General features: G+C 28.6%; 2 protein-coding genes across 3 annotated transcripts in view; one reads left to right on the forward strand and one right to left on the reverse strand.

Moving 5' to 3' along the window:
- The window catches only part of LOC145191235 (protein ECT2-like), a 72,053-nt gene that overhangs the window by 11,413 nt on the left and 48,542 nt on the right, over positions 1-12,098 (reverse strand). For both annotated transcript variants that reach the window (XM_090067700.1, XM_090067699.1), the window contains exons 16-17: positions 11,799-11,918; positions 11,522-11,678 (exon numbers count right to left, since the gene is read on the reverse strand). In XM_090067700.1, coding sequence (XP_089923826.1) covers positions 11,522-11,678; positions 11,799-11,918 — 277 coding nt within the window. The remainder of the gene's footprint in view (positions 1-11,521; positions 11,679-11,798; positions 11,919-12,098) is intronic.
- LOC145189574 (uncharacterized) lies at positions 1,330-2,577 on the forward strand. The gene is made up of 2 exons (XM_090067079.1): positions 1,330-1,397; positions 1,932-2,577. Exons 1-2 carry the CDS (start codon positions 1,330-1,332, stop codon positions 2,575-2,577), a joined length of 714 nt encoding a protein of 237 aa, XP_089923205.1.

The raw sequence follows: 12,098 nt of genomic DNA on the forward strand, positions 1-12,098 counted from the left end.
AATCTTTATTTATTTGTAATTCCACATGTTATACTACAGCAGTAAATTGTAAAATGCTTTAAAAACTACATATGAACTATTCAATCACATTATTAGAATTGAAAAGTAAAGATTCTACAACATTTGACTTTTTTACCCAAGGCTTTTTTCATTATTTTTGAAAAAATGTATATTAGGGGAACATGGGGTAAGATGACGAATGGGGCAAGATGAAAACATATTGTTATCTTCAAAACACAACTAAATATGACATCTAACTGTAGTTGAGAGGGAAGTAGATTACATCTACTAGATTTATTTATGCTTTTTTTATAAATATTAGTTTTGGAATCAAAGATAATTAATAAAAAGGTTTTTCCTATATTAAGGAAAAAAAAAATTTATCCACTTGTATTTGATTTATTTCATCATTACATCACCAACTAAAAGTAAGCAAGAATTTCTCATTCAGTTTGTTCAATTTGGAAGCCATACAAGTAGTATTAAGCTATGATAACTTATTTATGTAGAGTTCTGAGTCATTTCAAAGATTAAGTAGCCTAGGGGCAAGATGAACCGGGCAAGATGACTCATTTTTTGTTTCGCCAAAGTACATGTTTTACCATAAACCTGCACTGTAATAACTTTTGTGTAGCTTAGTCATTATTACATTGCTTTATTATGCATTAAAATATTTTGTTTGACATTTACTTTATTTTGTTGTTTTGGAATTTGCTATGAACTGATTAGTAGGTTTTTTTTGCATAGCCCTATATAAATATATAATTGAATTGTTTAAAAAGTTACATAACCGTTTGTATTACATATCTTATTAACTAGAATTTATGATATCGTGTTATTTGAGAAGGTAATGGTATAAGGGAATTTACTTTTTTTAAAGTTGCCACCTTGCCCCGCATACAGGGCAAGATGATAATTTGAGGTAACTTTGGTTAATGAGTTTTTTTCCAGGCTATTTTTAATTTTTATATGAGTTTTTTTTATACATATGTGACGCATAACAATTTTTTTCCCACTTTTTGATAAAGTTTTACTTATTGAAACAATTATTGAATAAGATATAAGTGCTTTTCAAAACGTTCGTCATCTTGCCCCATGTTCCCCTACTTCATAGTACAGAAACAAGGTTTTAAAAAAATTCATAACCCTAAGCTACATACTATATATAACAACTACAATATCATATTATATATATACATATATATATATATATATATATATATATATATATATATATATATATATATATATATATATATATATATATATATATATATATATGGGCAGGCCACCCTGTCATACAAATTTTTCAAAAAAGATATTGCAATGATGGCTGCAGTAAATATAGTTCCTTTTGTCATTAAAAGCATTTTTTTATATAAAAAGATTTCTGTGGGGTATGTCTGAATACTAACGATTTTTCTCTTAATATTTATAATATTATACTAAAACAGGAACAAAATACTTCCATGAAAGTTATACCAGTTTTTTAATTTATTCTACAAAATACTTATTAAGTAATTGCAGAATGCTTCTTTTCATCCTAAACAAAGTTCATAAAAAGGTGTAATAATAAACTAGGTATAATAGTTAATTGATGCTCATTTTTTAAATTACAGTTTATATGTGTTTTAAAGTAAAAAGGCGATGAAAAGAACGTCACCTCTTAAACAGAAGAAAAAAAATTTTAAATCAGAAAAATTAAGAAAGTCTGTGAAAAAGAAATGCAAGAAAGTTTTAAAGTCAACAAACAAAATATGGTTGGCTGAATTTCCTTTAGAAGATTTAAAAACAAATTCTCTGCCCATTACCAGAAATATTTACAATTTTTTTAGGTTAGACTTAACAAAATTTTAAGTCTGACTGACATTATTTTAAGCTTTTGAAAGTTTATTTAGAATTCTAATTTAGTTTGTGTCTTTCTTTTTAAGGTATCACTTGAAAATTATTTATAGTTCTTATGAAGAGTTTTCTAAAGTTAGGGAGGCATTGCATGCTCAAAGCAACATTTCAAAATCTAAGTTAGCTGCAATGCTTATTATGAAGTCAGTCAAACTATTCTGGGATAAAGCCGATATTCCCTATAAGCAAGACAAGTACAGTATTGAAAATATTTTAAAGCTACATGAAAAATGGAGGTTGCTTACAAAGACTAAAGTTAAGCACTTCAATAAGAAAAATTCACTTAAGCAGAGCTTCACTCAAACATTAAATGGAATTTTTGATATTAATTCTCCTAGTTGGAAAGATGACATTAGAAAATCCAGACCAGCTAAAGATGCAGATGAAGATATTACCTGGCTTACAGTTCTCAAAAATGGAATAAAAACTGGAGGAATTGGTGTAAAGGATATTGTGCTAGACTTCAGTGTTAGGAGAAAAAAAGCAAGGATGGAAAAGAAACAGATGGCGACTCAGAAGGAAAAGAGAAGAAAAATGAATGATGAAGAAACTGTTCAGTTGGATGGTTATAGCAGTGACTCAGCTGAAGAATCTCTTGTCACTGAACCTAATAGTTCTATGGCTTCTGCATCTCAGAATTCTCATAAAAACAAGGAAAGATACTGGATCAGATAGTATCACTCTGGTTTTACCAAGAAACTTTATTTCTCATCCAATGATAACAGCAACTGCAGACAGAACAAGGCTATCAAATCCTCAGCTAATGATAAATGCTTCTGCTATTCTAGTTCTAGGTTGGTTTTGTGTTAATAAAAAAAAAATATTATTGACCAATCTTTAAACTTTTATTTTCATTTTATACAGGGGGTGTTAAACCTGAGGATGTGAACGTTTCAATAAATACCATAGGAAGATCAAAAAAGCAAAATAGGCAAGTGATAGCAAAGAAAATAATAACAGAATTTAAAAGTAAGGTTAAATCAGATTATTTGACACTTCACTGGGATGGGAAACTTTTGAAACAAATCTCTGGCCAGATTTTTGAGTATTTAACTGTTTTGGTGAGTGGTTTTCCTAACTGTGTTGAAGGCAAAATATTGTCAATAAAACCTTTACAGTTTGATACAGGACTTGCTATCTGCAAGGGAGTCTTAGAGGACTTAGAAGAATGGGATTTTAAAGCTAACATTGTTGCCCAGGTTTTTGAAACAACTGCTTGTAATACAGGGGTTAAGAATGGAGCTGCAATCTTCTAGAGGAATGCAAATCAATGAAAACTCTTCTTTGGCTTGCTTGTTGCCATCATATTTTAGAATTGATCCTAGGAGCATTTTAGAACTATTTATCTAAAAAAGAATTAAAAGTTCTTGTTAATATATACTTAAAAGATTTTCAGAAAGAATGAATTAGCTCAGAGAATATACCAAAAACTTAAATAGGCCTCTAGATCTCGAAAATTCTTTCCTCAAAAAGAAAGCAAACTTGTGTGTTCTTAGAAAAAAAAGTAAAATCTAAATATCTACGAAATGATTATAAGGAAGCTGCGAAATTAGGACTTTATCTTAGGCGGACCAGAACCTAAAATATGGAAAACTTGTGGAGCAAATCATCATGGTAGATGGATGTCACATTTATTGTATGCACCAAAGATGTTTATCTTTAAAGAAAATTCACTTAATTCTGATATAGTAAAATTAAAGACATTTTTGACTTTCAGTTCAGTTCTGTATGTTAAAGCATAGAGACTTTCAGTTCAGTTCTGTATGTTAAAGCATAGGCTAGAAGCAGCGAAAGGTGCTGATGCACCAGTTAATGATATTCAGTTATACAAAGATCTAGGAGCTCTGGGACAGATCTCAGGCTTCTCTGTTGCAGCTCATAAAGCTCAAGAAGTTCTTAACAGGCACTCTTGGTATTTAACTTAGGAGGTGTTGGTATTCAGTCTCTTTTTTAATAAACTTTCTGCAAATGAAAAAACTGAAATTGTTTTAAAGTTGAAAAATGTGGGAAAGCCACTTGCTATCAATTCTGGAAAACCTACTCTTCCATCCATTCAAATGAACTCAAAGCTTTTATTATATATTGGGAAACGATCTTGGTTGCTCTATCATAATTTGAACGATAATGGCAAATAGCTAAAACTTCCTCTTTCAGAGTGGGAGGAAGATGAAAACTATTTGAATATGAAACTTTTCATTAAAACAGTCAAGGTTACCAACAATACTACTGAGCGAGGAATCAAGTTATGCTCGGATTTTCTTTAGATCCTTACAAAGGTAAAGCAAAGATATTTACAAAATATATTTAAAAATTCTATTACACTTTATATTTAAAATATCTAGTTAATTTTAGGATGAGGCAGTACAAAACTAAATTTTTGAAGCGGTTGATACTTATAGAAAACTTGTTTATAATTTGAATAAGAAGCAACTATTCTCTGACATGGTTAAATACAAAGATTAACTTTTTTTTTCCATTACCACAACACCGCAACTGAAGGAAACTGGATTATATGTAATAATTGATTTATATTATAAAAGCAAAACATATTTTTCATTATAAAAAATGTATTTTGAACATTTGGAATTGATACAAAATGTTCCTCACTCCCCTCTCACTTCTTTATCTTCGCCTTTGATATCTTTTTTGGGGGAAGTTTTAGCATAAAAACATGACTCTTTAAAGCAAATTCGGCAGTACTTAGAACCATCCTATAACATGTTTTTTTAAAAAATAACAGTTTTTATATGTTAAGAAACAATTTTTCATGCAGCTAGGGGTAATTTTCAAACATTTTTGATTTTGGCCAGCCCTAATATATATATATACAGGCTTGGTCGGGAAAGGCCTGTGATTGCACTCTAATCTTGACCACGCATACAATATTTAAATGCGACAACTTGCCCACGGCTTCATAAATGTTTTGGGAACATTTAAGTTTAAGTATGTTAGCACGCCTCTCCTGACTAAGCCTGTGTGTGTATATATATATAATACAAATTAAATAACTAGCTAGGTTTAACATTACTTAAAGTTTCACACAACTTATTTTCATGGTAGCACTTTGATGTTAGCTCACTTCATTTGTTGAGCAATCTCAGTTTTGTCGTGATGTGGTACTTCTCTGTAAGGCAAAAGTTACAATATGTAGTGCCAGGTTTAAATGGTTCTAATTGATTGAGAATATTCCACGTAAGGATAGGCTCTAAACTGTTATTTTTACACCCTCATACGAATTTCGAAAGTTCAGTGAAGTTTGCCTTACTTTTATACAGAAAGGAATTTTGATGTTTGTAGCATCTATCTTTGAAGGTTTTCTCATTAAGTCAGATGTAATGTCCCTTTTCTTGTTGATGAGTTTTCACTTTGTAAATATAAATAACGCTTTTTCATGGTTTTTAACATTTGAAGATCACTGTTGTGTAAAACTTAAAGAATGTTAAATAAACCTAGCTAATTATTTAGTTTATATAGTAATAAATAATAATAATAATAATAATAATAATAATAATAATAATAATAATAATAATAATAATAATAATAATAATAATAATAACAATAATAGAAATAATAATAATAATAATAATAATAATAATAATAATAATAATAATAATAATAATAATAATAATAATAATAATAATAATAATAACAAATATAATAATAATAATAACAAATATAATAATAATAATAATATAGATATATATTATTATTATTTTTATTATAACTATTACTATACAAACTAAATAATTAGCTAGGCTTATTAACATTATGTAAAATTACACATAATATATATATATATATATATATATATATATATATATATATATATATATATATATATATATATATATAAGGGTTAACTTATGATAGCTATGAGTTTTTCATATAAAGTCTAGAATTGTGAAACTTGATGTTTTATAAAAACAGAAATTAAAAAAATTTTTAATAACAAAACTATCACATTTATTTATTTGAAAGTGATCAACTTATTGTAAGTTTATGATACATAGCTAGAGGCTTTCTTTAATCTTTTATTGCCCACGGGATTTATAAGGATACCATCACTTACACTTACAAGAAAATCTGATGATGATGTTACTGTGAAAAATAATGCAGCAGCTGTTGGAAAAGTAAGATTGGAAAGAATTTATAATGGTACTTTGTATAAGAACAATATGTAAAAAAGGTTTTTTATTTGATTGCAGGTTTAGAAAATCAAATTAGCTATAGTAGATAAAAACATTATACAAATTATAAGTAAAATTATATTTACACTGCAGGCCAAAAGTTTCCCGACACTTGGATTTTGTTTAATTTTTTACTTAAAACTCCCATAATTATTTCAAAAAAATTCAAATATCATATTTATTTTATAAAAGATACATATAGCTACTATTTAAGAAAAAAAAAAGACAAAAAATGAAATTAAAAAATACTAACAACACTATTATTATTAAACTGTTTTTTTGTCAAAAAAAATAACCCACAAATTTTTATCACTTTTTTTGCAATCTGTGGCATCCTATTTATTAATTTATTTATTATTTCGGGTGTAATTGATAACCAGGATTCTTCTAATATCTGCCACAGGTGCTCAATGGATGTTGGGCGTTTTTGTCTGACCTTTCTGTCCAATTCTTCCCACAGTAACTCTATTGGGTTCAAACCTGGTGATTGGGCCAGCCAGGTCATGTTTTTAAGGACACCGTTATCCTCTTGTTCCTTTATATAGTTCTTACATAACTTTGAGGTTTGTTTAGGGTAATTGTCCTGCATAAAAACAAAACCATGACCAATAGTAGGGGGGGTCCAAAATTCTACATATTTTGTTTAACCAGTTATTCTTAATTAACTTTTTTAAAAAAGTTTGAAAAACAATTCAGTTTTTTCTATTTTTTTGTGGTTGGCCTTCTACTTCTATTTAATCATTTTTAAAGACACATAAAAAAGCATATAAAAGAAAAATCTTTGCAGCGTTTTTTTTGCATATAAAGTTATGCAACTTTATTTTAAAATTTATGCAATTTAAATTTTTATTGGATAAATTTGAATTAAAATGAATAATAGTTGCATTTTAAAAAAAGATGTAATAAAACTTTTTTTTGTTAAAACGTAAAACCTATATATACTTAAAAAATAGCTTATTATTGTTAACTAAATTTAGATATCAATTAAAATGAAAAAAATAGTAACAAGACGTAATAACAAACTAGTTTTAAATCAAAATAAACAAACTCCTTTAGAAAGTCTCCCTGTAGTTGATAAATTTTATCATACAAAGTTGCCTTTACTCAGAGATGTTCTTGCACTTGTCTTTAACGAAGTCAACAATAAATTATCTTTTGAAAGTGCTTGTTGAAGAGTTGCAAAGTTAGTAGAAAGTAATTGGACAGAGTGTAATATCTATACAATATCATATCAGGCCATTTTAAAACGTCTGCAAAGTGAAATCAATGAATAGTGCAACTTAAAAGGTGTTGACAAAAACAAGCAAGGTGATAGTTTTTTAAGTAGATGTATTTCTATGAACGAATCCCTTAAAAAACTTTTTGACATTTTCTGCTTTAATCCAGAACGTCGTGAAAAGCTAGAGAAGTTTTTCGGTATTTCAGTAAATGCTGAAGACTACTCGTATCTAGAAAACATGCACGGTAACAGAAATTTTACATGTCAAAATGTGATAAAACTTTCCATCAAAAAGTTGTTAATGAAAAAAGAAAAATGGAGAAAAAGATAAGAAATGAAACAGCAGTTTATCAGACAATGTTTGTTGATAATGATGATAGCGAATTAAGTGAATTTGAAAATGAAGATGAATTTCTTGAAAAAGAATTAACAAAAAATGAATATCAGTTCTTTGAAAAAGACACTGAACCAATTAAAAAAAAGAGAGTTATGTTTGTTGATGTAAGTGAACCAAAACAGCCATACATGACGAGATCAAAATCAAAATTAACGTTTGAAGATAGTTCTCACAATATTTATGTTCCACCTAATGTGCGACAATCAAAAAACTTAGTCTTAAGTGATATCTACCATGCATGTGCAGAGTTAGATGGAGAAGGATTCTCGATGAGGGAAATGCAAATTGCACTGAAAGTAATCGGCAATCAAATTTTTAAAACAAAATGGAAAATTCCAGATAAAACTGACCGTATATCAAAGTACGATAAAAATAATTGTGAAGCTATTGAGAACACATTTATTGATTCTAACACACTCCCAACACGCAGTGTCATTTGTAAAAAACTAAAACAGATGCACGTGTATTCTCTTGGCTTGATTGCAGACAGAGTTGTTCAAGCTAAAAATAGTGGCGATATAATAACTCATGCAACTGACTCTACCACTCGAAAGCATGTTGGGACCTTTGCACCTTCTGGTTTACATATTAACAGAGAATATTATTTTCCTTTGCCTACATTAGCAATTGCTTCAGAAACTACAGCAAATATTGCAGATGGAATAAAAACATAATTCGAAATGTTACAGGAAGCCTCAAAATACACCTCAGAAGAACTATACCAGAAGGTAGATGTTCATATGACTGACAGTACTGTTCATAATATAGGAATATCTAAAATCACAGCTGATATACTCGATAGAGAAATTCCTGCTGGTCAACTGTTTTGCACTTCACATACAGCTTTAGGTTTTGACAGAGCTATTAAAAAAGTTCTAAATCAAATTGAAAATGAAATGACTATGGATAACTTTTTCAAAGGCTTTCTGTTAGATATATCTATTGACAAAAGTACGGAAACGTTGTCTGTAACCTTTCTCTCATGGGTACTAAACTTGTTTGGTCTGAGTTTTATTAAAAAACCATGAAATTATTATAAAGAATTTAAAACTTTTATGCAGCGTAAAAACAAAGATATTTTTCTTTTTGAATTTAAAGATGTTCGATTTGAATGTCTTTCGAAATGTTCTTCTATAGTTTGCTTTCACTGGGATGACTTTAAGGAGTTTTTAGACCAACATGAATATATTACAAATAAACTTGCTTGTTTAGTCTGAGATTCTATGAATTTTGATTGCATTATAGTTACTTTAGCCGTGGTAGCAGCTTTTGGAATGCAAGTCATTTCACCATTTTTCTGTAAAACTAAAGGTAAAGCCACACATTCTAAACTGCAAATATTCTTTAGCAAGATGCATTCAAGCTTATCTAATGATGTCATAAATCAACAATTCTTTGAATTTAAAGAGCCATGTGTTCAAGGAGTATCAAAGAGACTATTTGAAAATCTCATTAAAGAAGATTATGGCTTAGAAGTTGTTGATGTAGCTCGAAAATACGCATCAAAAAACTTTGATGATTGCATTATTCTTGCAAATATAGTTCGGCAAAGTTTAGCTATAGTTCTTCAACACCAAAGAGGAAAGCATTATGGGTTTGGAAAGAAATAATGATCGGTTACCTGATGAGTATTACGTTTTTAATCAAGTCACTGAAATTGATAAAACAGTTACAAATAATATTGAATTTAAGCTTCAGTATGGAACTCATAGCAATCGACTGTGAAAAAAACCGTCACTTTCAACAGTTTTACGTGGTAATGTTCTTAAATATTCAAATAATTTAAGAAATGAAGATAAAAGTAATTTAGAGCTATTTTGGAAAATGGGTCCTATTGTTAGAAAAATTGAAAGTATAGAATATAATTGGAACCAGTCACAGATTCAGCTGAGACAAAGCGGCATAACTAAAAAAGAACAACAAGCTTTACATCAGGCGTCCAGGAGAAATTCTATTTTAACTTGTTTAAAACTACAAGACGGCCCATTTACTTGTGGATCAGATGTAAGTGAATATATTGAAAAAGAGCAAGATCTGATAAAATGCCAAAAACGATTGAAGAATGAAGTAATTTATTTTAGGGATACAAGTAGGTCATTGCCGCGGAAATCAACTCTATTTAAAATCATGATTTTTGATAAAAATACAAAAAAGCGCCGTCTTATGTCTATAGAAGAATATGCTACTAATTTGAAGGTTCTACTTGGAAAGTCATAACAGCAATCCACAATCACCCACGATGACTTCCACAAAGTTATTTAGCACTTTCAATAGAGATCGAAACAAATTATTATTAATATTAGACTTGATGATGTGTAATGTCTAATTTTTTGTGTTATTTATAACTAGGCATAATGATTACATATTTTATTAATAAAATGAAAAAAAAATTTACTGTGTTTTACATCGCTTATATTTGAAAATAATAATGATTTCATTTAACTTAATTTAACAGTAAATTCTTTTGTGAAAATAATCACTTTTTTTAAAATTGAAGTAGAAGGCTAAATATTGATAATCAAGTAAAAATATTGCAAAATTCGAAATCAGCATAAAAAATTAAGAAAAAGTGGTTAAACTACAAAAAATCTAAAAAAAGTTAATTTTGGACCCCCCCTACCAAGAGTTCTTAAGCCAGAAGGTATAGCATTGTTTTCTAGAATTGTTTTATATTGTTCTTTTTTCATAATACCCTCAATTTTAACTAGGTCATCTACACCAGCTGAAGAAAAACATCCCCATACCATAACTGACCCACCACCATGCTTGATTGTCGGCACTAAACACACTGGGATCCTTTTTTCCTTTGTTGTTCTTCTGATGTAAATTCTACGTCTTTGCCCAAACAGTTCAAATGTGGACTCATCGGTCCATAGTACTTTTCCCCAGTCTTCTCCTGTCCAATTTTGGTGGTCTATAGCCCTTTGTAACTTTTTCTTTTTATTTCCAATCTGTAGCAACGGTTTCCTGACCGCTATACGACCAGAAAGTACTGCTTGTTTAAGACTTCGTTTTGTAGTGGTTAATGAAATAGATTTTGAATGACTCCAATTAAAGCCTGAAGTTATTTCCGAACTGTAAGTCTTCCATTTCTTTTACTCATCAATATTATACTATTATCTTCTGCTTTTGTTGTCTTCCACGGTCTACCAGATCTTTTTTTGTCTTCAAAAATGCCTGTTTCTTTCCATCGTTTGATGGTATCTTGTACAGTACTTCTGGCAACTTTTAATTTTTTACAAGTTTTACGAACTGAATAACTTTCGTTATGTAATGTAATTATTTCAGAACATTTTGCAACCGTTAAAGAAGGTTTTTTAGCCATATTTTAAATTAAATAATCAAATTATAAAATTTTAAAATTTTTTTGAAGATTTTTTAATGCAACTGTCATTAATACCAAATGAAAACTAAACAAAACTAAATATTCTGAATCGTTTTAGTCAGCTGTCATTATATTATAAATATTTACTTCATGTTTCAACAAATAAATAACTTTAACAAGACCAAACTCTTAAGAGTAATGTAACGCTATATATCAAGTTAAAATAAGCAATTAAAAAAACAAACTTATTTATGTAAACTTGAGGTCAGTTATACCCAATTACTGACCTCAAACTTACATAAACACTTAAAATTAGTAAGTTTAAATGTTAAAAATTATTATTAATGATTAATTTAATGATATAGGATAGATTTTAGCTTTTTATATAAAAAATATCAAGTGTACAGAAACTTTTGGTGTAAAATAAAAAAAAATAAACAAAGTATTATATAAACAATAATTTTGAAAAACCCTTTATAAAACAGTTATACCATTGCTGTCTTTGATATCAACCACAGACCTAAGTGATGACAAATGAATGAACTCCACATGCTTATATTTTTGTTGTGCTCCTTTTTGTAAAGTGTTCAATGCAGGACTCTTATAGTTATTTGATGTGCTGATTACACGATTTTTTTTGCGAGCAAGCTGAATGAAATCAATAAAAAAAGTAATGACAACCCAAATAGATACTTATAAGATATACTTCTTTTTGGTATAAAAGTTTTAAAGTTTTTTAACAAAGCAAAACAACAACTTGTAATATACCTCAATACAGTCATTGAACAAGTACATCATCATTTGATCAGTTTTAAGAACAAAAGCATCTGCTACTTCCACGACATCAACTTTTTGTATCAAGCAACGATTTGATGAAAGAATATATGGCTATCATAAAAATAAATTGAAAATATTAACTTAAATTAAAATTGTGCTCAAAAACAAAAAAAACTAAAATCAAATTACCCCTAAATTTGATGTTAGGAAGTAACATTAATAGATTTCCATAACTCATAAATTTTGCCATTTATAAAACTGTTAGGAAATCTTTCACTATACATTAACATA

The sequence above is a fragment of the Hydra viridissima genome, unplaced genomic scaffold, assembly GCF_058129835.1.
Source record: "Hydra viridissima isolate aposymbiotic clone 2 unplaced genomic scaffold, HvirCarnegie_v1 scaffold_11, whole genome shotgun sequence".
Taxonomy (NCBI): Eukaryota; Metazoa; Cnidaria; class Hydrozoa; order Anthoathecata; family Hydridae; genus Hydra; species Hydra viridissima.